Source organism: Cyphomyrmex costatus, unplaced genomic scaffold (genome assembly GCF_001594065.2).
Source record: "Cyphomyrmex costatus isolate MS0001 unplaced genomic scaffold, Ccosl1.0 scaffold281, whole genome shotgun sequence".
In the NCBI taxonomy this organism is placed as follows: domain Eukaryota; kingdom Metazoa; phylum Arthropoda; class Insecta; order Hymenoptera; family Formicidae; genus Cyphomyrmex; species Cyphomyrmex costatus.
The window spans coordinates 59,625-85,259 of record NW_017276922.1 but is presented as its reverse complement, the minus strand read 5'-3'; the positions used below and the strand labels follow the sequence as shown (position 1 = coordinate 85,259).

The 25,635-nt window shown below is 32.5% G+C and overlaps 5 protein-coding genes across 8 annotated transcripts; all 5 read right to left on the bottom strand.

Annotated features, from left to right (window-relative positions):
• Window positions 1–1,980: 1,980 nt before the first annotated feature.
• On the bottom strand, window positions 1,981–10,196 carry LOC108775048 (sodium-coupled monocarboxylate transporter 1). Its single transcript, XM_018541325.1, has 9 exons — window positions 9,988–10,196; window positions 9,220–9,450; window positions 8,223–8,568; window positions 5,907–6,061; window positions 5,464–5,604; window positions 5,047–5,155; window positions 4,164–4,385; window positions 3,441–3,949; window positions 1,981–2,673 (listed from the first exon to the last, which is right to left on the bottom strand). The coding sequence occupies exons 2-9, from the start codon at window positions 9,438–9,440 to the stop codon at window positions 2,580–2,582; spliced, it is 1,797 nt and encodes a 598-aa protein (XP_018396827.1). The 5' UTR covers window positions 9,441–9,450; window positions 9,988–10,196; the 3' UTR covers window positions 1,981–2,579.
• A 602-nt stretch (window positions 10,197–10,798) lies between these two features.
• On the bottom strand, window positions 10,799–13,743 carry LOC108775029 (integrin-alpha FG-GAP repeat-containing protein 2). The gene is made up of 7 exons (XM_018541306.1): window positions 13,624–13,743; window positions 13,321–13,408; window positions 13,009–13,234; window positions 12,633–12,916; window positions 11,430–12,169; window positions 11,120–11,354; window positions 10,799–11,004 (listed from the first exon to the last, which is right to left on the bottom strand). Exons 1-7 carry the CDS (start codon window positions 13,680–13,682, stop codon window positions 10,825–10,827), a joined length of 1,812 nt encoding a protein of 603 aa, XP_018396808.1. The 5' UTR covers window positions 13,683–13,743; the 3' UTR covers window positions 10,799–10,824.
• Window positions 13,744–13,770: 27 nt separating this feature from the next.
• Window positions 13,771–14,533, bottom strand: LOC108775030 (mitochondrial inner membrane protease subunit 2). Its single transcript, XM_018541307.1, has one exon. It carries the CDS (start codon window positions 14,282–14,284, stop codon window positions 13,868–13,870), a length of 417 nt encoding a protein of 138 aa, XP_018396809.1. The 5' UTR covers window positions 14,285–14,533; the 3' UTR covers window positions 13,771–13,867.
• A 2,974-nt stretch (window positions 14,534–17,507) lies between these two features.
• On the bottom strand, window positions 17,508–23,315 carry RIC-3 (RIC3 acetylcholine receptor chaperone). 3 transcript variants are annotated; one of them, XM_018541293.1, is made up of 9 exons: window positions 23,042–23,315; window positions 22,402–22,755; window positions 21,488–21,744; window positions 21,226–21,412; window positions 20,784–20,923; window positions 19,539–19,699; window positions 19,275–19,458; window positions 19,085–19,169; window positions 17,511–17,584 (listed from the first exon to the last, which is right to left on the bottom strand). In XM_018541293.1, the coding sequence occupies exons 1-8, from the start codon at window positions 23,181–23,183 to the stop codon at window positions 19,161–19,163; spliced, it is 1,434 nt and encodes a 477-aa protein (XP_018396795.1). In that variant the 5' UTR covers window positions 23,184–23,315; the 3' UTR covers window positions 17,511–17,584; window positions 19,085–19,160. The 3 variants fall into 3 exon arrangements, with proteins under 3 accessions (XP_018396794.1, XP_018396796.1, XP_018396795.1); XM_018541292.1 differs by lacking the exon at window positions 19,085–19,169 and having other exon boundaries at window positions 17,508–17,584; window positions 19,214–19,458; XM_018541294.1 differs by lacking the exons at window positions 19,085–19,169; window positions 20,784–20,923 and adding an exon at window positions 20,385–20,437 and having other exon boundaries at window positions 17,508–17,584; window positions 19,214–19,458.
• Window positions 23,316–24,174: 859 nt separating this feature from the next.
• On the bottom strand, window positions 24,175–25,400 carry LOC108775078 (28S ribosomal protein S36, mitochondrial). Of its 2 annotated transcripts, none has more exons than XM_018541356.1 (4): window positions 25,251–25,400; window positions 25,072–25,129; window positions 24,798–24,973; window positions 24,175–24,281 (listed from the first exon to the last, which is right to left on the bottom strand). In XM_018541356.1, the coding sequence occupies exons 1-4, from the start codon at window positions 25,272–25,274 to the stop codon at window positions 24,264–24,266; spliced, it is 276 nt and encodes a 91-aa protein (XP_018396858.1). In that variant the 5' UTR covers window positions 25,275–25,400; the 3' UTR covers window positions 24,175–24,263. The 2 variants fall into 2 exon arrangements, with proteins under 2 accessions (XP_018396858.1, XP_018396859.1); XM_018541357.1 differs by having other exon boundaries at window positions 24,798–24,970; window positions 25,251–25,395.
• Window positions 25,401–25,635: the final 235 nt, after the last annotated feature.

The window sequence follows — 25,635 nt, the reverse complement described above, 5'->3', positions numbered from 1 at the left end:
ATGAATTGACTATTTAAGAACTGAACATTACGCGTGACATGTGTGCAGCAATCTTGTCTAATAATATCAGCGACAGGGCAGATCGGCATATACATCTCATTGACCGAGAAATCCTTTCGGCATCTGCCAAAGTGGATCGCGATTGGCATGAGCTTTCCGAAAGAGCCTGGTCCCGTATAAATCCAACGCCCGAATGTTTGACAGAATAATTTTCACGTTAGCGGGGTGCATTATGCGTCTTTATGCTAGCGCCTGACCGTGCGCATTGTCGCCGAAATAAGCCGTATCCCACACGACAGCTCCCTGGTCTTTTATGATCGTTTCGCATGGTATACAGTGGCTCCCCAGAAACCTTGACCGTATAGTGGTAGCTACGACCCAAAGCTGGAAATTTGTCTTCGACCTATGTGCAGGCCCGCAGCGAAAGCCCGACGGAGTGACTCAGGGGCGCAGAACTCCTAAAGCATGAAAGACTCTTTAAAGCTACAAAGATATAAAAGAGGTGTAAAATAGAAAATCCCAATCGTATAATAATATTTTTAGCTATATATACAAATCGTAATTGATTTTGAAATATTACATTGACTTTTGTTTAACGTAGTAAAATGTAAGCAGTAAACAAATCGACCAATCACAGTAAAGAACGTAAGACAATTACACTAAGTATCTTCGCGTGTACTTTTTGCACTCATTTTTGTTTTTTATTTTTTCAACGCGTAATATCTGTCTCATTTTACGGGATTTCAAGCAACGCGAATAGACCTATTTTCTATTGTAATTGAGTCGTTATTGCTTAAACATCTTATTGCCTTAGGTTTTTCTAAGTGTTTCTGACTTTACTCATTGCACATATAGTACATATGCATGCACCTTAGAGAAAAATAGGATGATTAAAGAAAAATTAAAATAAATTGTACCGAATTAAGCATTAATCTTTAAAGGACGGGGATCTGTTTTTTACAGTTTTTTCTTGAGTAAGATTTATTATAATTTATTACTTTTTATTGCATCCCTTATCAATATTTTAACGCCATTATGGCTTCACTGTAAAGATTAAAAATAATGAAAGCCATGAAGTAAATTGAATACACTAAGATGAATAAATTAAAATGTAAAAGATGAGTTGACTTCCAATTATACTTACAATGGTTTTGAATTAAACATCTAATTAATTTTTCAAACAATAGATCGATGTTATTATCTATATGCATAAGATTTTTAATTTTTGTAATTTTATTGCGTAATTTTATTTTTTGGTTCTAGATTACTCGGTATAATAAGCTTATTTTTTTTCTCAGATTCACTTTCAATCATACTATCTTCATTTTATAAATATAAAAATAATAATTGGCCTGAATGATTACCTGGGGCGAAGCATATAACCAAGCGCCGTTTTCAAGAGATACTTGGTATAAAGAGGGGCGCGATACGACAACGTCAACCACGAGGAGGCTGCACGATCGGGCCTCTCAGGTCTGTCACTCGACACCAAATCAGACAGAATCTGTCAAAAATCTGTCACCCGGCCCACAATGCAAGCCTGGTTCTCAGTTCGGGATTTTACCCACACGTTGAAATCAGACCGGATAGAAAGGGGAACAGCGAGGGGGCAGGCGGAGGGGTTCCCCGAAACTCGCGCATCGGTATGTAAGTAGATGGGTCCCTGCCGCCTATATTTGACACCTTTCAGTCTAATAAAATAAAACCGCTCCGCGGTGGAATGTGGTCGCCGCTTCGAGACAGAAGCGTCGTTTCTCGGCTGGAGACGTGGAATGTTCCCCGCGGAACAGTCGATCGGGGTTTCCTTCGTCTGCGAGTCGGTGATCGCTGATAAGGGTCTTCCCTTTCGTCATTTCCCCCCCCCCCCCGTGAGTCAAATTGGTGGCCTCTCGCTCGCGTCTCTCGAGAGACGAGAAAAGTCTTCGAAATTTGTTACGAGTCCAGTGCGCGCGATGGCACGCTCTGACACCGATCGATCCACCGCGGATTTTAAAGAGAGACTCGACGAATGACTCGACAAAAAACTCCCGCGGCATTTACATTCGGCTCTAATCCGATAGGCATCGTTCCTCCAGATGTTTCAGATGGCAGGGACTTGTTTGTATTGAGATGCGTGGGGCAGATATATAATCTAGTCAATTTGACACCCTCATCGACGTTCTAATGGGTGCTTTCAACTCCGGACGAGCCAGTTATCTCCTGGCAAATGTGTCCGCTTGTCTGTCGATCGCTGTCTCTGAACAATTTATGTCGTTAAGGATTTATTGATTGAAGCTTTTTTTCTTGGACGGTTTACGGAAATCTCTTTCTAAACATCTCTCTATCAATGTTGATGTACTGAAAGTTTTACTGGCTTAAGAATTAGTTTGGCAGGACAGATAGGACGTCTTACGTACTAATATGTTCGCGATGTGTACAGAGTATGCAGAGAATATTATTACAGAGAACTTTTGCAATCAAACGATATTAAACGGTATGTTTAAGCGCATATATATTATATGTGCATGTGTGTGTTTTACTGTAATAAAGTCTTGTACGGTCACGGAAAAGAGATAAGGTTGGAATAAAATATACATGTTTCAAGATTTTAATTCTTCTTTCTCTGGATTGGTTATCAATGCTGTTGGCACCGTATGCAACGACACTTCCATATATTTTTTTGGTGGCATAAATCTGAAAATGATAAAAACATGTGGATAGAAACATAGTAAAGAGAAAATAAATATGTAATATAAATACATAAATTATCAAACGCGATAAAAATATATTCAAAATAAGTTGATTCCAACAAACGAACTTTAATATTTGATGCAATCGTCTGAATTAACAAAATGAAAAAGGATAAATTTTTTTACGAGTCCCAGATAACCAAGCGAGTCTCAGCAAAACTGCACAAATGTGATTGTTTATGATGCTGGCAACTCGCCACATATTTGTCTTTAATTATTTCAAGTATATCGACATTGAAACAATGCTTTTGGCAATGATGTATATGTATCGCCAGCAGTTTTACGGCAAGATAGCATCAAAGTTACTTTGCATTGTCGGTAACATAATAGCATTATATGATCCTATAAATTATTATAGTAACATAACGGCAATAGCATGAATTGCGATGACGATTTCAAAGTTCTCGGCAAATTGCTATTCAAAATTATCATATTGTAAATCAATTTACCAACTAATGCGGATTCAGTTGCTACAATTCTGGTAGCATCACATAATATCATAGTATGATGTGAGCAACATGCTAACAGTAATATGTAGACAAGTTACTATCAAAAATGTGTAAATATATCTTCTTTCCGCCAATTTTAGAATTTAAATGTACTCGCTTATAAATTTTGATTAAAAGATCAGAAAGAAATATCTTAATTTTTTTACTTCGATACATATTAAATGAAAACTTACATTTCATAATGAAGTATTTAAATACAGACCTGGTTATAAACGGTGGGAAATAATCTCGGTCAATGTTCCTTAAATCAGAAGCGCCGCAGATAAAGCTGACTATCGTGCCGACAACCATCACGATTAAGGCTCCCAATAGCGTATAATACATGAAGGATATCCTGTATATGAAGAAAGGTTCGTCCACAGATTCGACTTGTATAGGATTCTGCGTTGTTGTGGTCGTACGATTAAATAGACCGGGCATATTCAGGCAACCCTCCGTTGAGGAAGGAAGCGGTTCGTAGTAGAGAGTGCGATTAGCCATGTGCCATTGCGCGCCGACAATGATCCAGATCATCGTCATCATCGAGACTACTCCGCCGACCACCGCTCCCTTGGCCGTCGCCCAGGGTACCAACATCCCCAACGAGAACAGACCCGTCATGGTACCAGCGGTGACACCGGTCAGAGTCAGGGATAGCTGAAAGATGTCGCCAAGACGGTCCACGACGAATACCATGCCCACGCATAAGATGCCTAGGACTACCACCGTAACCTGAGAATGATATAAATAAATCGTTCTGGAATCGCTGATCTTCGCTCGCGTGTTTCGGAAATGAAGAGATGTACATTCCCGAATTCTTTCTATTTTTATTCATTTGGCGAAACTCTTGCTTAACGATATTGCTTTCCAAAGAACGAAGAAAAAGATCGAGTCTTTTATTTTTCTTACGGTATCGAACGACAGTATAGGTATTCCGTCTTTGTACCTTCATAATGTTGGCAGCTTTAGTTTCTTTGTCGTTGCTTTCTGGCATCCAGGGATCAATGAAATCCTCGTAAATCGTGCCGGCGACTGTGTTCAGCCCAGCGCTCATCGTCGAGAGTCCGGCACTCACCAGACCGGCGAGAAAGAGGCCAGGAAGTCCCGGAACGTTCGCGGCTACGTCTAACACGTAATACGGCAATATCTTGTCGCTCCTTGCTACCACCTAAAAACGAGGTAATTTTCTTCACTGGAATTTTCACGAAAGGCGATTCGTTTAATCCTTAATTGCTCAACTTTTTAATCTTACTTTAATTACACGATTTATTGCATTTTTATGATGTGAGTATCGTTGAAGATAAGGTAAAAGAAATCTCAGGAAAGGGTTTAATGATACGATAAATCTAATTAAGAAAGTTCATTTTTTTTAAATAAATTTTGAAGAAATTTTATCTTGACTTTAATCTCTTACACTGTTCAAAAGTTAAAAAAGACATCAATTATATTAAAATTTCTCAGAAAAAATAATTGAAAAAGATATGTTGTTAACCATAATGTCTGTTGTTTTGAAAAATAAGCTATTCTTTTTTTAAAAACTTTTTTTACATTATCCAGAGTAGCGAAGATATATTTATACAATGTCAAAGTTAAATAGAACATATTATCAACTATCTCTAACTAAATTTACAATAAAATTACAATTTTTCGGCAATCAAACTTAATAGTTAATAGTACATTTGCATATATTTCCTTAACTTCATTCTAGTATAAGTACTTATCGCCATCCTTTCAAGTTTTAAGCTTCGTTTGATATCTCATAAGTTTTATTTACGTTCTTAGATAAAGATTAATAAAGAAATGATAAAAAAAATGAAGTCAAAACTTACGTGTGCGGTTATAGGATCGCATTTGTGATATCTAGCGTACATTATAAGACCCGTGAAAACCGAAATCATTTTTACGAACACTAAGCCCACAGCCAGGAACCATACCGATCTGCAAAGGTGTGCATAAAACAATATCATTCTTATTTTTTCCCGTTCAGATTTCTATTTTTCAAAGGACATAGCGATTTATTCATTTACATTTATTTTGTGTTTTTGATCACTTAATATCTTATTTTTTTATTATGAGAATATTTTTTGTCATGTAATATTTATTACTCAAAATTGTTTATTAATTATTCGTGACAAAATTCTTTCTTTGAGTTTTTACTTGAAAGACGATTTGAGACTATTCGGCGTTTCAACGATGCTATACTAATATCAAATGATATTCAAAGAAAGCAAATATTTCGCACTTACTTCTGTGCTTCCTTAATAGTAGGTACTGCGAGAAATCTTTGCATAGAAACCTGGCTAATGCCCAACGATGCCAGCCATGCCATTACCATTCCCACTGTCATGCCCCAAAACGAATTTCTGGTAAATGGATTGGGATCCATGCTGTATGAAAGAGAATTGAAAATATTAGCTGAATATAAAACATCGCTAGTTAGAATAACAATATTAAATTGAAAGACTGAAAAATACAATTTAATGTCTATATACAAAAACGAATGTTAGAAGAAACGTGAATTGTTGACTTCTCAAGATCAATTTGCAGTCAACAAATCTGGATTAAATACAGATCCTTGATGCAATACGCGAATTTACGTTCCTTGGTTCGTTCAATTTTAATTAATAAATGAGAGATGTTTCTCTCTTTTATTAATAAATTGTAACATAAAAAATACACCTGTTCTTACTTCCAAAATATAATTCTACCACCCTGTTCGGCTATCCTCCAGGTTTCGCTAACACCGCCCACGGCAATCGTTCCCAATATCAAAACGGCAATGAGACTTCCGACAGTCACCGTCATCTGAACCGTATCCGCCCATACGACAGCCTTCAGACCTCCCTGTATAAGATATATTTTTTTTTTTTTCAAAAAGAGCTTACTCGCACACAATAAAGGTATCAGTGTCAGTCACGACACGACGTGCACAGAATCAAATGATCGGGGAGTCGGTGAAACGTAAACCCAGGGGAGAGATCGTAACACAATTGCATAATGATGTTACGATACAACACTACGATATATGTATTTTATAAATCGTTATCGTCATGAATTTTATCGTATATCAAAAGACTTACGTGCATCCCATACAGTATTAATATTTTAATAACAATGTCGATTTTAAAGTAGTCTCGTAGTTCGTAAATTGTATCAATAGTAACATATTTAATTAGCAAGCTATATACATAGAAAGAACAGTTTTTGTTAAAGTATCTAAAATTTTAGTTAAAAACAGATGTAAAAATAATTTTTTTGGTCAATAATATAACATTTCATTGTTTTGTCATTTGTCCCATTATATTACGTTGCATAATATGAGTTTGATTTTTAATAAAACATAATAAGGCAAGTAGCAAAAAATGAAATATTATTTTAATGACTCAACAAAATTATTTTAATATCTAACTACAATTTTATATAGTTTACTAAAACTGTTTTTTTTTTATTTATATGTATAATTGATAAAAATAATTAGGTAGAATGCTCGAGCATGATGATAATGCTGCAAAAAGCATTGACATTCTAACAGCAGTTTAATAAATGTCGTATACAATTAGTTTGTTCGTTTAGCACAATTATTTTCGGATCTGTATCTATGTATAGTTGCGTTTTTAAATATTTCAGCAAAACCGTCTTTCCGTGTAAGCTTGTGTATTCTATGAAAAAGTAATCGTCAGTAAATGTTGATGTTATCGCGTATAATAAGCTTACAAAAAGCGTTTACTTTTCTTTATCGTCAATCTTCGAAAGATATTGAAATTATCTCTTCATAGCAAAGCAATGCACGACCTATGCACTTTTCGCACACATGTTATTTAACGTACTATTGTTCAAACAAGTGCAAAATAAAGGCAAATACCTGCCAATTTCGTCATCGTTTTTGTGTACCTTATTCAAGCGGCGTGGCAAAGTAGCCGTTACTTAATTGGAGCGATACCACGTCGTAAATAACCCAGTAACCTACGAAACTGATAAAACCGTGTTTAGCAGTCGTGTTCAACAAATTCAGGTAATTCCTCTCTAAATAATTGTTTATTCGATAGTCGTCGCAGCAGAACGTTTCATTTAACTAGATTGTGATTATTCTCCGATAACGTCACGGCTGCAAGATGACGCGTATGAAAACTCCCATTCCGGTTTCACGATCTTCTATTTATCTAGACATGATCTTACGACTTTTACGACCTTAGAAAATCCTTCGTTTTAATATGCGTCATGTGCAAATGTTAATAGACGATAACCAGAGTTGAAAAGTAACTCGTTACTTGTAACGAAATTACAGTTATCTATTTTTTTTTTCAATAATTATTAACTTTGTGTCCCTTTTTTCCCCGTTTATAACTATAACTATTTTTTAATAACTAATTTAATAGTTACTTTTATAGAAATAAATGTTATTTATTTACTTTTATAGTTACTTTATATCAAACTTATTCATTGCATAGAAGAACTAACCAAAATGAAATGTTCAGTGAACACAATCAGTGGTTGCAATAAATCTTTATCTCATTCTGTAAATATCTATATTTTTAGTACGTAAACGCGTCTTTATAATTTTGATTTCGACTGAACATTTATTATAAATGATACAGCGTATAATCGAATATTTAGTATAATAAAAAAAAAAATTTACCATGTTAGAAATGTATAAAATTCAGAATTCTTATATTTAAAATAGCAATGCAAAAATTAACAGAAAAATAACTGAAAAGTAATGACTTACTACTTTTTAAGTAACTGTAACTAATTACTTTTATAAAGTACCTTTCCTAATCCTGATGATAACGATAACGTCTAACATTCTTCGTTTGATTACACGCAAATGTCTATTGAACATCACAAGAACGTTTCAAGAAATACGTAAAGCTGCGAAAATATGAAACGCTTTCATTCTCAAAACATTTAGAAAGTAATACAGAATTTATGATCTTCAATAGATCGGTAAACGTTCATCATGATATGTCGCAATGATAATTATAATTGAAAAGTTTGTATCACTTACGATGGTCGTGTAGAAGATGCACACCATGCATATCACTGGCGCGACATAATGCAGATTCATCCCGGTCGCTTGCGAAAAGGCTAACGCCGGCACATAGATTATCAACGGTACATAGATCACCAGCGCAAGGGTGTAGAGAAAGGACGCTAATTGCCGGACCGGCCTGGCAAATCTAATTTCTAGATACTCGAAAGTGCTCGTCAGCTGTAGCTTGTAAAATACCGGTAGGTATATGGATACGATTATGAAACAGCTTATGAAGGATGTGAAAATGCACGCCGCATACTGAGTTCCATACTGATACACCTCCGATGGAACGCCAAGCAAAGACACTCCCGATATGTGACTGAAAATAGATTTTATTTTCATTAGAAATGAATCTTTTTTTATATTATATTATTAAATATTAGGAATTGCATTAAACATATGTGGAGTGCTCCAATTTATTTGAGAGTACAACTTTTTTCATCAATTTGTAAGTAATTTTTCGTCGGTAAAATTTTTATCATAAAGATATCCAAATAATTTCTAAATGGTTAGCTAAAAGTGCAAGAGCTTTTCACAAGTTAAACTTCCATTAATAAATAATAAAATCTTATTCTTAATTTAATCAGTTTCAATTTAAAAGAATGTTGTAGCCCAACTAGTATTCTTATAGTTAAGTCTTTTCAATCTTAACTCATTATCTTCTCTTATCTCTACAGTATATTTCAGTAGAGAGAGAGAGAGAGAGAGAGAGAGAGAGAGAGAGAGAGAGAGAGAGAGATTTCTGTAAATATATTTATTTTAATTTTTCTTGATAAAATCGTCGGAAAGCAAAAATAACATTTATATTCTGCATTCTTGAGAAATAATTTTGTGTTAATTATATTTTTCTTTATTTACTAATGATTGATTCTAAAATAAACAAAAAAAATTGTTATAAACATACATATATTCGAAATAAAAATTATATATCGAAACGATGATAAAGTGTGCGAAACATTTTAAAAGTCACCTTGCTATTAGACTCATGCTAATCGGAAGAAAGGACATGGATTTGCCACCGAGTAAATATTCGGTGGTGTTATTCTGCTTCGTGCTGAAGAAACCGAAGTAGATGCCGATGAGCATACTGATGCCCAGCAGACCGGCAAAGAGAGTATAATCGGTCCATCCGAAAGTAAGTTCCTTCAGCTCGTGGCCCATGAAAAACGATTCTGTGCCATTGACGATCATTCTGGATTCACTAGTTTAAAAGATTCGCGATAATTAACTATTTTAGAGAATATCTACATTTCAGGATTAGTTATACATAGAAGGGATCGTTAGATTAGAGATAATCGTTAGATTATCTCGCATAAAGTTCTATGTACAAAAAATGCAAAGTTAAAGGCTAACATTGTATTGATCTCCTGTTACATTTGTTAATTCTAATTAAACTAAAGTCGTTAGATTAGAAATATTCCCGATAGTTAATATTTTAATAATACAATATTACTATGATTTAAAAAATTCTTAATTTTTACTTTTCAATTTAAATAAATTATCTCATTATTTTGTATTCAAATGGAATATAAACTTAAGATCTTAATTCTTTTTTTAGCTGAATTTTTTGTATGAGTGCATAATTTAGCTTTTCTCTTTTCCTCTCCAAAGTGAAAAGAGAAAGAGGAAAGTGAACCATGTAACAAGTTCTAAAAAGAACAGGCTTGTAGACAATCCTATTTAAAATTTCGTCTAAATTTTTTTGCGGATGCTATTATCAATTATAAATTATACGTACATATTTCGATTATTTCCTTCACACTGTACAACGATCTGAGTTCCGCATTAGTATCTGGAGTAACGCACTGCGCCGAAAATAAAGTGACTGAATTTCGAAAAATTGTCGTTTACGTGTCCACGATCTAATCATGTATGTATCGAATAATAAAATTTTGTTGGAATTTGGAAAAGTACTGGACGAAATCTACATACCCACTGACAATGATGGCGTGCAATGAGAAAGCTATATGTTGGGCCAACATTCAGCGTGGTGTCAGCCTGATTTACGATACTGCAGATAAAACGCTACGACTTGACAAATAGACGAGAATCCTTAAATAGGCGTCTTTATGTTGCACTCTACGCTAAAATTAATTTCATTGCCGATATCGTTGGTTACTTGTTTGCCAAAAATTTGCACGGACTTTTGGTCGTATATCCTTCGCGATAACACAGTGACGTAACCCATAGAACAATCGCATACACAATTCCTATTGAATGTGAGATACCAAAGTAGAAACATAATTTATTAATTTGTTTCACAATTAGAATCGGACGTTTTCCGATTGGAAATAATATATCAATTTGTGTAACACAGTAATACCAATTTGTGTAATAGTTATTAGATGCATTCAGATACAAGTACATTTGTTATTGATTTATTTTTATATATCAATAAAATAATTATTTATTTATTTTAGAAAATGTAAAGATTAAAAAACAAGAATAATGATTTAACACATGTACCAGAATATGCATGTTTTATTATACATTTTTGCTTATACAGGGCGATTCTTAAAACACATATATTGTTACATAAGAATCACGCTGTATACATAATTATATCTGTTATATACTAATGTACGCCATACAACAACCACTCAGTTAACTGTCGCATCTTTTGCTGTTTCTCGTTTATATTACACTCGCCCAATAATTTCTCTAAAACTTGCATTTCATCAGATTCGAAGTCCTTCATGGGATTCAGAGCAGTGATCGTCATGCTCGGCAGAGTAACATCATAATAAAGATAAATCTGGGAGAAAATATAATTATTATTGTCATAATCATGTGAATGATATTAATTAATTCACATGTATAAACTTATATATAAATAAAAATTATATACAAATTATATACAAATAAAAAACCTTGTTGTTGAAAGTATTATACACCAAGCTAGGACTAGATGTTCCCGGAATCACGTTGTAATTTCCCGTACAAAAAGCTCTGACCGGTTCCTCAAATTGAAAGCGCACACTATGTCGTTGCTGATCCAAAATATAAGTCTGACCATCCCAGGCACAAGCTATTATCTCGTCAGAATTATCACCTGTGACATCCAATCGACATAAAGCGAATATCTGATGATCTACCTGCATAGCCCTGTAAGGAAAAAACAATGCAATATATTCGTAATTATTCAGATATATCTAAACATCGATAAAAAGGATTGCTTACCATAAAATGACTTCATCTTGTACTAACATAATAGTTCCATCAAGTGTTGCTAAGGCATAAGGTTTTCCCTTCGAAATATTTTCACTGGTGACTTCATTGTTTGAATCTGTATCATCTTTTATGTTTTTTTCTTGATTTGATTTACTGATATTGTTGCTATTATTATTATTTTTATTATTATTGTGGGAAAAATTTGTAAAAGATGGTAATAATGTATCTTTCATAGTTTTATTATCGTATTCTCCGAGAATAACATTGCCACCGATAAAGTTGCCATCCATTTCATCAGTGCTTGAAGATTCAATGGGACTATAAAATCTAACTAGGCCTTGATTTTCTGTTGTAAAATCTCTACCATACTCGCCAGCCATATCCAGGCTATTTTTTCGAAACGCTGGCTGTGAGAAGTTTCTTTTGAACTCGAGCGATGTAGGTTTGAATGTTTTTCTGTCTAGTTGACTATCGTCTGCGAAAATTTGTTTTGGCAATTTATCTTTCGGCACATAACTAGATATTTTAGATTCAATCGTTGAAATAAATGGCGTTTTTCCTGGCTTTAAATCTCCAATAATCTCCGTCGAAATATTTTGATTGCGCATTCTAGATATTCCTAATGTCTGATAATCTACAGCTTCGCAGGAACTATTCTTTGATTGACAATCTTCAGGATTGCACTTAATCCGCATGAATGTGCCACCAGGTTGTGCGACTAATAAAGTTGGTGTACCATCACCAGTATGCTAAACAAAAATTTTTGTTGTATTAATTATTTAATGTCTATTTATAATTTATATAATAATTCATTATACTGATAGATAATATACAATTTAATTTAATTTTATATCATATAAATAAGTTTATATGAAGTTACAAGAGAAAACATAGGAATATGCAAATGGTAATTAGGCTTCAGCATAACTACTGTTGTAAATGTCTAACCATGTATTAATTATTTAATGTCTATTTATAATTTATATAATAATTCATTATACTGATAGATAATATACAATTTAATTTAATTTTATATCATATAAATAAGTTTATATGAAGTTACAAGAGAAAACATAGGAATATGCAAATGGTAATTAGGCTTCAGCATAACTACTGTTGTAAATGTCTAACCAGATAACAATATCGATAAAAAAAAAAACAATTAATAATTATATAATAAAATAATAAAGTCTATATTTCAATATGACATACTTGTAACGTAACCGTTCCTATTTGATTAGTACATTCCCACTTATTTAAGCCAACTAATTTTCCTGTTTCCAAGTCAGCATTACTCGACCATCTGTAAGATCTTACAACACGGTCCGTCAGACCAAGAATCATCTCATTAGCACCATCTTTGTCGACATCCGCTATCAGCACTATTTTTGTATTAGTTGGGATTCTTTGTACATGTACACATTCCATTTTCCCAGAGAGTTCATTGATTTCATTAGTATTGTCAACATGTTCTGTATTTTGAGAATTTCCTGTATCTGCACAAACATATCTTATAAGAATTACTTAAATGTATTGTTATTGTAATATATTGTAATATAAAGTATATCTTCCTGAAACTCAGACTTACCAGCACTTGTTTTGAAATTGTCTTGCTCGTTTGTATCTTTACTGATATGTTGGCCTGTAAGTATGTTAGGGTTGTTAGGATTGACAGATCTGGGACTGTAAAATATATGTGTCCATCCATCGCCACAGATAACAACTAGAGCATTGCGTCCATAATTAAAAATATCTCCAATCGCTACACTAGTTATAAGACCAAGGCCAGTAATTTTCTGCCACAATTCTGATCCCTATTACATAAGAGCAAATATTTATTACTTACAATTTTAAAACATATAAATTTAAGATAGTCTCTCTCTTTTATTAATATATTTACCTTGAAGATATAAAGTTCTCCTTCAGCAGTACCAACAACCAATTCATTATCACCATCATTATCAACATCTCCTATGGTTAAGCCATGTCTGTGCATAATAATTTCTATTATAAACTATTTTTACTAACAATAAGTTAAAATAGCAATGATTAAACTATAAATTCTTTGGAGTGGAATCTTACTTTAAAAAGTAAAAGTTGAGCCAGTCTTTTAAAAAATGGTTTAATTTTCAACCTTTAAGAATAAGATCTCTTCAGAGTGAGATCCATTCAAAAGTTATAGAATATAAACAGTTAAACTTACCTGAATACAGTACCAGGTAATTCCCATTGCAATTTCTTTACAAAACTAACAGCTCTCATGATTAGGTTTTGTAGAATGTAACTGTTGCCATCGATTTGGTGGCCAAACTATATGAGTAGCTTTTGCTGTTACCAGACCTAGAGATATTGGCCCAAAGGTATTAGAGTCCATAGAATGTCCAACGTGATCTCCTTCCAACCAACAGTGTCCTTCTGGTACCTATATTTATAATACCACAATTAATTTACAAATATTTAAAGGATAATAATACCAAGTTGTCAGTAATTGTTAGAACCCAAGCACCGTTATTTACTGTTATATACCCAATAATTACTTCTACATATCGTATCCATACTTGGATGGTACAGAGCTTGTATCCATGCGTGCCTATAATATCGCCAGCAAGTCCCACAACTCTCTTGATAAGGGTCTGATTTGGCACCTTGGGAGAAACAACGCACACTACGTCGCCGCGCTGTATATCTTGATTCCGGATAGCCCAGCGATTCAGAAATACGTAATCAGGATACCGTAAATCTGGATTTAATGCAGGTTGCATGGAAATTCCTTCCACCCTCGCGACATATCCGACTGTGTCGCAAAAAGCAATCCCGATCGGGATGCCGATTAAGACATTACGGAAAAAACGTGGGATTCTCATCTATCAAACCTTTGAAGGGAAGAACATGCGAAGTGCTCTTCTATTTTCAACGCTGTCCGGCAGTGTAAGGGACCGAGCATCACTTATGTTGAAATTGATCTGTTTCTAAATATCTCAAGTATCAGCATAAGTATCACATAACATTTGGCATAATAATGAAGAAATCTTTCTTATAGGTTATATTTACAAAATTTCTTGATGTTACAGCTGATTCTGTATTCTGTCGAAGAACTAGAATTTAAACCGAAATATTTTATGTTTGCGTGAGATTGTTTTTTTCCTATTAAATTAGAAGCAAAATAAGAAAAGTAAGATGAAACAGGTGAAATTTTCGAATGCATGTATGTACTACTGTTTTGCCTATATAGAACTCGTGTTTGGATCGTGTATACTGTATATACTCTTGGCAGTCATGACATTTATATCGTAATCAAGACTAACAGAATCAAATCAAGTATAAAGTAAAAGGATATCTTTGAGCATAAAGTTCGTAATCTAATCTGCTAGTAAATATATATTATTTAGAAAATATAAAAATATATTTATAATGTCTTTTATACATGTCTTAATTTTTTATTTATAAATTTATATATAAATCTTTTCTTTGATATAAAAGTATTGCATAAAATTGATCATATAAAATTATTATATATAAAATGTAGTAAAATTTCTTCTTGTATTTATGCAATATCTAAAAAAACAGAAAAACTTACTATTTTGTTTTTTCTTTTCATAAGTAGTACTAAAAATTAACATCCCAGCTTTTTTTTTAGCTCTTTTTGTAGGATTATCAAAATTCCGTATATTAGCTCATTAACATTCATTTTAGCGATGTGGAAATTAAAAAGGTTTTCTCTATTGTGGAAAAAAGTACTTTAGGTACCACATCTCTTTTTGCGAAACAGTTCCCATATTGCTAAAATGGACATTGTATTGATGATGGCTGGATGTCCGCTCTGAGGCTTTTAGATTTCTCTCTGACAGAAGTTTAAAAAAAAAAAACGCATCCCGTTTTATTATATATTTTCTTTCTAATTTTAATTTTTTTTACATATTTTTTCTTTTTTTCATATCAGCAGTTTTGCATGATAGGAATATATGAAACCTTTATTGCATATGTGATAAAATATAATAGCATTTACATGCAAATATTTATTAACTATTTGCAAATAGCAATATATATATATATAATACGATAAGATTAAATATATTTTTAATATATTTAAAGCTTACGTATTCAATTTTTGATAACAATATTTAATTACTATCGATCACTACATAAAGATAATTAATAGCGCTTGTATTGAATGGCTGTCTTTACTACATGAACAAGTATCGCTAATTTTTAATAAAAATCAGTAATACTATATATTATCTAATAAGTTATACAACATTTTATTTGCACACAAAACAGTTCATATGGATTGCTTTGTCTAGAACTTATCTACATAGCATTTTCTAATATAAATATTATATTAGTCTCATCATCTCATATTGCACATAAGTACTTCCACTTGCAAGAGAGCTTACTTCGATATATAAGCCAAATGGGATTTAATTAAGTATGAACAGATGTTACTGAGTAATGTTGAATTAAAAAATATGTGATAGGTTTATGTATGAAAGACTGAAGAATATTAAAGATATTCTACTTTGTTTAATTAAATTTTAACATTGCTCTTAACGTATGATATTATTACGAAAACAGTAACATTTTCATGCAATATAAAATATAGTTTATAGCATCAAGAATGTTGATGTTACATATATATTTGCCTATTATATTAATCAACTCTATACCTTTATATAATTTATAACAAATCTGCATATTTTTTATTCAATCATTTAATCTTATTTTTTTACTATTTTACTGTATTGATTTTTATGTAAGAGCAATTAAAGATAATAAAATTATCAGCTTAGATACTATAAATTATTTAAAAATAGAAAGTATAGCCTGTTTCTGAAAACTGTTTTTATAAATTATTAATTATCATGTACAATAAAATATATTTGTTAATGAAATTGATTTTGAATGAAATAAATTTTCTATATACGTACTTTAAATAAATGTATTTTAATTTATATTTACAAACTAAAATCAGAAACGTAAAAATGATAAAGCAGTCTGTGTTTCACAATAAATACAGAAATTAGAAAGCATATTATCGAATTTAATGACAATTAAAAATAGGGCATTAAAATCCTACAACGTAAAATTAAACATTTATAAAACAATGATTAGTATAAGAAGCAAAATAGAATGAACTCTATCTGTGTTGTATAAAAATGAAGATTTTTGGCTTTCATGATAGTTGTATCAGTGCTTGCCAATCACCGAATTTGACATGTATATTATATACTACGATTGGACAGATTCATAACTCTTTCTGTTATTTTTATCTACTGGAGATTCTTAAAACAAATTTCTAATTACAAGTAATAATGTAATAGGTCGAAGTATCTATGTCATCATTGCATTGTAACGTGGCACAGACAGCACTGCCTCTCTTTCTTTTGGCCCCTATGATTAATAAATTTACAATTCTATAAAATGTCAAATATGATTTTTTGAAAAACCAAAAATATGATACATACAACATTTTAAGTATCTGGCAGTGCTTAACCAACAGTTTATGCATCATCATATTAAACCAGCTTTCTTAGACATATGTATTATGAGATAATCGTAGTTATTTTCATTATAATAAAAAGACTTATTAAAGATTGGTAAACACTGATCCATGTGAAGAAACAGAATTACTTCTAAAAGTCTTTTCACTCTTAGCTGGTTTCTTTTATTTTTATTTCTTTTTCTTCATCTTTTCTAAGTTTTTAATCCAACTTGTCATCGTCTTCTTCGTCTTCGTATTCTTTATCTTCATCTTCATCTTCCTCTTCCTCCTCCTCTTCCTCCTCCTCCTCCTCCTCCTCCTCTTCCTCTTCCTCCTCCTCCTCTTCCTCTTCCTCTTCCTCCTCGTCCTCTTCTTCCTCTTCCTCGTCTTTTTCCTCCATCTTTCCTTTCTCTTGCTCTAATTTCTCTTCTTCTATTACCTCTTTATTTTTTTCTTCATGTAATTCTTTTTCTTGATCATTTTCTTCCTCCTCTACTTCCTCTTCACTTTCCTCCATTTCTATTGCCTCTTCAATTTCCAATACTTCTTCTTCATTTTCATCTTCCTTTCCTCTATTTTCCTCCTTTTGCAATATTATATTTTTTGTATCTTTTACATCTCTAATTTCCATTTGGGTATCCAAAACCCTTTTTCTCTTATTATCTGGATTTTCAGCATCCGAATCCTACAAGTGAAATACGATGATTATGTTATATAGAATTACATTTTAAATTATAAAATAAATAATTTAACATAAAAAATTTAAAGGACTATTTATTAAATAAAATAAAGGATGAGTCACAGTTTTTAATCACAATTTTTCATCAAAATAAATTTTAAATTAAATTTTATATGAATGTTATAATAACAAAACAATTCAACGTTTTAATTTATCTTCTATATATAGTATCCATAATATTGAAATAGTGTAAATATACAACGAGATTAAGTCATAATTTTCATATTAATGAGTAGTTAATTTATAACATTATTATAAAATAATAATGTTATAAATTAACTGCAAAATTTCTTCCATCGATTGTTCACTTAATAACATTAAACAAGCAATGTCTTCATTATTTGTGAAATACAATACCATTCTGATACGTTTCCGAATTATCCGAATATTTCTCTCGAGTAGTGAAGCCATTATAGGAATCAACAACTGATCAACTACCGACCTTAGATCTGTATCGATCTTAGAAGAATATAAAGTTTGCAGACATTCTTAAATATTTACAAACACAGTATTTGATATACTTTATTAGTAAATATCTCAAGATGTAAGGTTTAATTTTTGAATAATTTCGTGAATACATATACATATATAACTTTTTGCGGAACAAAATATTTAGTATTTTTTAATAAATATTTTCATAAAAAGTTTCATCCTTATAAATATTTTTCTGAATTAAATAATACTGAAAATAATTTATACGTAAAATAAATAAATTTCTTATTTTATTTTTAAAAATGCAGTTATATTTTATACATGCATTTTATATTATTGTATTTGTAGAAAAACATAAAAATATTAGATATTATTAAATTAACGTTATTTCTATTGTTTCCGCTATAAACTACAAATAAATATAATTCGATTAAATTATGTGACTCATTTTATGAAATTACTAAATTTTTAATGTCAATGTTAAATGCGGTATATTATATCGCAAATGTAACAAGATATATCGTTATTTCTATAGCTGTGATGATTAATATGTGAATATATAATTAATAGTGTTGTTTTTTTCAAACGCAATTTGCATATTATTTCATTAGTATTATAAAATTAAGTATAAGAATTCATAAACTTATCAAAATTACAAAAATTAAGAACAAATTCACCGTATTTTAGTAATTTGGGTAAACACGCGGATATAAATAATATTAAATAAATAAGTTACATATTTTTTATTTGAAACATAAATTATGTGTAATAGATGACATGATATAGATGGCCAAATTGCAGAATACGCTCTTCAAATTTGGCACTCTATTTCAGCATCTGGTATTCTTTTGACAGAACTTAAATTTGTATTAACAAGCCAGTGTATCTTATATTAAAATTAAGATATTAGTGAAACATAAAAAGTACAAGGCACTAGTTATTAATATTTCGAACAAATCACAGAGAATAATTGGGAAGAAATAATAAACAATGAAATCAGCGCATCACTCATACCCATATATGTAATAGCCAAGAAACCATTCTTTGCACTTAGTTCTGCATTTAGTTCCTGTGATTTGTGATCTCTATATTAAGTAACCTATACAGAAGTTAGGCAAACAATTAAATGAATGAAAGAATCACCAAATAAAACAAGGCTCCGCAGATTCATTTGATTCTGTTGGTAATTCTAATATTTCCTTACAGCTGGAATCTGGTCGAGACTGATGAGAGAGAGAGTCATTTTGCCTGAGAGAACAATTGCGTCGTCATCGTCCTCTGACTTTTCAGCTTGAGTTTCTGAATCGGTTACTAGTAATTCACATTGCGATGGAAGTGCACCCTCTAAATATATTGGTGTTGGTGGCGTTTTTTCTCTTTCAATGATACTGAAACAAATAATAAAATTCAGTAAATCAAGAAAATAGTAATAATATAGATAAAAATATAAAAAAAAAAGGAATAATACCTTGGTGCAGGAATAATTGGAGTGGTGGGTCTGCTACATTTTTGTCCACTTTCACAACTAGCTGTCATTTCCATACCCATAACTTTAACGGTTGGAGGTTGTTCTGCTACATCTAATTCTTCATCTTCCTTACTATGTGATTCCTGGTCTGCAGTGTCCTCCTATAAATTTAAATTCTTAATACACTGCTCTTTCATTATTTATTTCTCATATGCATTTTTACACATCTTTTATAAAATGATAAAAAATATATTATAATAACACATATGTAGTAATATCAAAGCCATTTTGCTAATTAATGTGATGTAAGAGAGCTATTTTATATATACATTTTTTAATATAACAAAATCCTCAGAATTAAGAAAAATGTGCCATGTTAAAGATTCTACGTTTATTTGAAAAAAAAAAAAAAAAATTATATGTACAAGTCACGAAAGATGTCATAGAAATCCATATATTTAATTTTCTTTTATACACTTTATAATATACTGTATCAACAACATGTAAAATAAGCGGATATCATGCAAGGCACACAATTAGCACTTATAATTGAGAAGCTCTGGGAGGAGCAACTACTATTTCACTAATATTTCAACAATATTTAGCATTTAGACAAATCATGTATGTCTTTATTTATATAAAAGATAAAATAATAATAGCATTCTACACTTAAAACACTGAAATATTGTTACTGTAGACTCATGTCATGATGAAACTATCATATATAAGTCTAAGAAACATTTAATGTGATTCATTATTTGTGAAACTAGTGCACTGGAAATAGAAAGTGGTCCACAAACTCTTGGTTACTCTTGTTAGAAATATTTTTTGAGGCAAGGGATATACCTTAGAACCGCGATCGACCCCTGCCAGACCATTGGACTTTGGAGACCCATCTACTACTCAAAATGTAAAATATTCAATGTGAATTCTATTATCGAACGCATATTTTGACTTACATGTTTGTACTGAATATTACACTCGACTAGTACACATCAATATGAATCTTATGTAAATTATGTAAATTTTAAACCAACAATTTGTAATGTTGCAACAGTTATCCACAAGCATCGACATTTGAGAAAGCCAAATATTGAAGATAAGGTCTTATACTAAATGTACAACATGTTTAATGTACATTGGATGGGTCAAGCTTATAACGCAATCAGAACACAGCGACGTGCACATTTCTCTAACGACTAATAAACTGAAACTGTGAATGGCGTCAAAATTAATCTGATAAACCTTGATTTCTGGCTGAGAGCTCGCGTTATGCTTTACTGAACGTGATATGTTGCCCATCTGGACAACAATTCTTTCCATGGCTGCTTCCGTCTCGACCAATCGTTGTCTCAGTTGATCTATCTCTATGTCTCCTGCTGCTTCTTGTGTTCCAGCATGTAGAACATCACCAAACGTGTTCAGAATATAAGTACGAATAATTGCAATATGCACATTTTTATTCAGAATCTTGCAATGTATATTCGTATGTATAAATACGTGTGTGTTCTAATTGTGCAAACCTTGCATCATGCAACACCACTTAAAAATCTGCCTTGATACTCAAGAAAATATCTATCTTAAGTCTATTTCTCCGAAAGAAATAGCTCCTCATAAAAACATTGCGTTGATGATAATGTAAATGAAATATGATTATAATTGTCAATATATTTACAAAAGCACTTACGATCGTTTAATTCCTCAATAGTCGGAGTAATCTTGTGCGGTGACTTTTCTTTTAGATAATACGGGGTACCTCCAGTCATTGCAGTAGCAAAAGTTTCTGGACTGAATACCTTCCTCCGAAATTCCTTTTCAGCTGCTGCTCCTGGATATTCCGAAATAATCTCGCTCTCGGTATTCTTCTTAAGAACCTGTTAACATAAACTTTAAGTCTTCATTGCTTCCAAAATTTTGTTAGAATTAATTTAAAAATTCATATACATTACCTTAATAATAGTATATACGAAAAACAAAATAATTCCTATTGTATATAATGGCATTATAATGCCCATAGTACTGCTTCCTTTGGGTGCTGAAACAACGTGACCAGGACCGCCAAGGGGTGGCCTCATTTTTGGCATAGGGTGGTCAGACCCTATCTTTGGTATAATATGAGAAGATGGTATGGCTCTTCCCCTTTCTCTCAGCGCAGGATGCATTCCGCCCGCGTGAGGAGGAGTACGACGTTCTTGTGGCATAGTATCTATGGAAACATAAAAAAACTTGCCTCTAAAATACATGCTACTTGTCTCAATTCATGCAAAACATATTTATTCTATATTCACGTTCTAGAGATTAGTAGGGTCTTGTGTTAATTGCTTCAATATATATATAATTAATTCAGAAATCAGAAAAACTGTTAAAAATATATTAGGCTGAGTAATCTTACTAAAATTTAAAGACGCATTGAAAATCAAGTGATAAGAGGAATGTAATGAATTATTAGTATGGATATATTTGAAACTGCCTATAGGCTAGGCTTCTTGTCTGCCAAACTATTACTCTTATTTTTTTTGGCATTTAGCCAAAGCAAAATGGACAACTCAAATCCAATTTCCATATATATATTTGATGATGTGATGCATTAAAAATATAATTTTTCAAGATTATCTTTTTATATAAGCGATTTATGTGAGCCATGTGGTCACCATATGTGATTCAAGAATATTAATGTGAGATAAATTTGAATAACAAAGCGTATCATATCAAACTGTTATAAAAATTAAAAAACCATAGATTTCAAGAATACATTAGGAAAACAGTCAAGGGTTAATTAGTTAATTATATCTGAGTAATATGGCAAAATTTAATTAATCTGCAGTTAGTGGTGCTCAGTTCTTATAATTCTTGCAATTCTTACTGTGTGGCATCAGTATATGATATCTAATAAGATGAGGTGTCCCTAATTGTGACAGTGGCACACCGAAATTCATTTTAAGGCAAAGGGAACTATTGAACGATCTAATTTCCTCCAGTACTTGTTTATAAGTTTTTCCCAAGCTTTCTCTTTCGGCGAGAAAAGACGACAAGTCTATACCACATCTGGCTAGAACCTCTTCTCTACACAAACTCGCGGTTTGAGGGGTCAGCTTGCTAAGTTTTAAGGCATCTCTCACGCGTGGATCAATCGGATGATGCCTTAATATGTTTTGACACATTTCTTGCATGATGTCCACTGCAGTGACATCGCTTTCAAATATCACTTCGCAGCACACTGCATAAATATGAACAATAAAGTACTCCTTCAGTGGAGTTTATCATTCAAATCAATCAACAAGCAATGATTTTACAAAATATAAAAATGCATCTATCCAACAAATTTTTAATTAAATAATTCTTATCTATTCAAAATTCTATGATCTTAAATAGTTCTTATATTTATTCAAATTTAAGTTGTTTAATATAGATAAGAGGTGTAACATTATTATGATAATGCGACATTTTCCAGCGACATTTCTAACGTCGTCAACTGACTTGGGCGTAGAACCTTGGAGTCTTACCGTCCGTCGTGGAGTGATGAGGAGTGACAAATCCTATGAACATAGGATGCAGAATTCTCGGCCACAGCACCGTGAAGCAGCCGATCACGACCGCGAGTATAAAAAACGTTTTTCTCGGTCCGAAATCTGTTACCTCGGCCATTGTCGCAGTGGGTCCGTCGTTCGTAAAAATTTCGTGCTTCGAGAAAACTTCGACAAAACTATGTATGAACAGATCGCCTCCTCCGTCTTCACGTATAGATATCGTGAGGAGCAAGAGGAGAAACAGCAGCCGCCGCAGCGCACTGTCGTCTGCTATTTTCGTCGTGTTGCAGCAGGGCCGTTACAGGACGCTGTTGCCCGTATGATACGTCATTTTTTTCCAAGTTTCAAATGCGGCTTTCCAAAGTTATTCCAATAAAATCTTGCGCATCACACAAAAGAAAGATTATTGAAACGAATGATATAAAATCTCGTGGAATTGAGCTTTGCGTCAGTTGTCGTGTAAATCAAATATTTATTATACGAATGATACATTAAAATTTTGTGGAAATTATCTTTGGCGTTAATTGTTGATATCATCTTTTATACGAATAATACTTCACACATAAATCTCGAGTTTTATATTTAAAAAAAATTATACTAATTGTTAATAACAAACATTTTTTTAATTTAGATGTAGAATATAAAAAAAAGAAAGGAGTTATTGTAAAAATTCCTTTTGTTACATAATATTATTTTCAAAATTTATTGCACCCAGAGATGAAAAAAAGCGTTTTTAATCCATCTTTTATATCACGGATTTGGACCATCATTACACGCTCCTGTCTCGTTAGCAAAAATGAATCAAAGACAATCGAGAATAGTGATTTATTTTAGGTCCACAGTATTTATATCCCAGACAATCGCGTAAGGAAATTGAGAAATAATCTTTTCTTGCTAAGCCATGAGAAACGCAAATAGAAAGTTGCAAAATAACATATTTAATTAGAATCTCATTGTAGTAGATCCCGGATTAACAAGCATCGGCTGTTATTGGAATGAGCTGAAAGTTGTGCCAAAAATAGCAGGCCCTGGCAATGTCACAAGAGACCTTGTCCGATGGGTTGGTGTAAATATGAAATAATTATACTCGCAGCGCGCGAGAACTCTCTGTCACGTCCATTTATTTTAACAACACATTATACCGAGTCGGTCAATAACAAAGTTAATTACAGTTATCCTAAATGCTTGCTTTACAAATTCACTCTGGTCCACCACGCTGAAACAAGCAACAAGCAAGTAGGGTAAAAGACCCAATTATTGATAGTATATCCTAAATACTGATTTTAAATGTTTTTTTTTCCAGAATTTAAATTATATTATAATAATTGTATAAGTAATTATATTTAATTTTACTTAAATAAAAAAATGTCTATTTATAAAATATTCAAAAAAGCATTTAAAATCAGGTTGTCAGTAATTTGGACACTATCCAAGTAATTGGGTCTCTTTTACCCTATCTGTATACAAGATTCAGTGTAAAATAAAATTTTTAAACTTTCTTAAAACTTATTTAAATATAGAATACAAAATTTTTTTTATATACATCGTATAATTATATAAAGTTAACTTCCAAAATTAGTGCCATATAAAAAGGGTTCTATTATTATAATAATTATGAATTACAGATTATATATTACAATTATGTTGCATTATATCATAATAGATCATACTAGCACTAAACTATACATGATTCGTAATATAATTTCCAATTGAAATAACCGTCGAAACTTACATTGATATATTCTATTTCCTTCTGATCTATCGGCCGTCTCTGATATCGCGGTGGTAAGTGAATGTCCTCTATCGTCGGCATAACGATCACCCGGGGGCCCGTCGCACCACCCGCACTTTGCTGCATTTGCGCCGACCCTGACCGCGTAGGTGGCGCGGCCGTCGTGCCCGCAACTGCTAACCAACAACACAGATCATGGACCACGGGTTTGTTAGCGGAGGTATTATTTTCTGCGCAGGAGACGATCGTTTATGCTGATTTTGGTCTACGTTACCTGCGCGATTGATGCCACCCTTGCGGAACTTGATCATCGGTACATGCGGCTGGACTACCTGCGAAAAGACGGCGTCAGTACCTGTGGTAGTCGCATACCGCGGGAATAGGATAGTCGCTTTCCACGCGTTGTCATGACGTAGAAGTGACCCGGTTCCAGCGAGGATCTGCAGTACTGACCTTCCAAGCCTTGCTTGCCATCATAGTTTTGTTTTGTAAGGAACAGCCGCGTGATATCCCACGATTAATTTCGACCACTGCGAAAGGGCTCCTCTACCTCTAGTTCTCTCAATGTCATCGCAGTAATATACAGATGGCGTTTTAGCCACAGCGGCACACCTCTCAGCCTCAGCAGTCAGCACTGCACCTCTCTGGTGAACCTCAGGATTCTGTTTCAGGGAAATGTTTATCTTTGCAACGCAAAGAGAGATGATAAGAGCATTTTGCACTACAAGCACTTTGACGTTTCTGCGAATATAATAGAATTAAATGTAATTTTGCTACGTGACTGAATTTTTAATTGTCGAAATTTCTTCAGATTTCGAGATACTTGAATATTCCTGAA

What these genes read in the sequence shown, in the direction of transcription:
- RIC-3 (XM_018541292.1), bottom strand. Translation starts at nt 23,183, where the DNA reads ATGGCCGAGGTAACAGATTTCGGACCGAGAAAAACGTTTTTTATACTC. An exon ending in GCTCTCAGCCAGAAATCAAG is followed by an intron (nt 19,700 to 20,783) that starts GTTTATCAGATT and finishes TTAAATTTATAG; the next exon opens with GAGGACACTGCAGACCAGGA. An exon ending in CCAATTATTCCTGCACCAAG is followed by an intron (nt 19,459 to 19,538) that starts GTATTATTCCTT and finishes TATTTGTTTCAG; the next exon opens with TATCATTGAAAGAGAAAAAA.
- LOC108775078 (XM_018541356.1), bottom strand. Translation starts at nt 25,274, where the DNA reads ATGATGGCAAGCAAGGCTTGGAAG. An exon ending in TGGCAAGCAAGGCTTGGAAG is followed by an intron (nt 25,130 to 25,250) that starts GTCAGTACTGCA and finishes GTCTTTTCGCAG; the next exon opens with GTAGTCCAGCCGCATGTACC. An exon ending in GGGTGGCATCAATCGCGCAG is followed by an intron (nt 24,974 to 25,071) that starts GTAACGTAGACC and finishes GTTGTTGGTTAG; the next exon opens with CAGTTGCGGGCACGACGGCC.
- LOC108775030 (XM_018541307.1), bottom strand. Translation starts at nt 14,284, where the DNA reads ATGAGAATCCCACGTTTTTTCCGTAATGTCTTAATCGGCATCCCGATC.
- LOC108775048 (XM_018541325.1), bottom strand. Translation starts at nt 9,440, where the DNA reads ATGATCGTCAATGGCACAGAATCGTTTTTCATGGGCCACGAGCTGAAG. An exon ending in AGCATGAGTCTAATAGCAAG is followed by an intron (nt 8,569 to 9,219) that starts GTGACTTTTAAA and finishes ATCTATTTTCAG; the next exon opens with TCACATATCGGGAGTGTCTT. An exon ending in GCATCTTCTACACGACCATC is followed by an intron (nt 6,062 to 8,222) that starts GTAAGTGATACA and finishes TATCTTATACAG; the next exon opens with GGAGGTCTGAAGGCTGTCGT.
- LOC108775029 (XM_018541306.1), bottom strand. Translation starts at nt 13,682, where the DNA reads ATGAGAGCTGTTAGTTTTGTAAAGAAATTGCAATGGGAATTACCTGGT. An exon ending in TTACCTGGTACTGTATTCAG is followed by an intron (nt 13,409 to 13,623) that starts GTAAGTTTAACT and finishes TATTATGCACAG; the next exon opens with ACATGGCTTAACCATAGGAG. An exon ending in CAATTTCAAAACAAGTGCTG is followed by an intron (nt 12,917 to 13,008) that starts GTAAGTCTGAGT and finishes ATGTTTGTGCAG; the next exon opens with ATACAGGAAATTCTCAAAAT.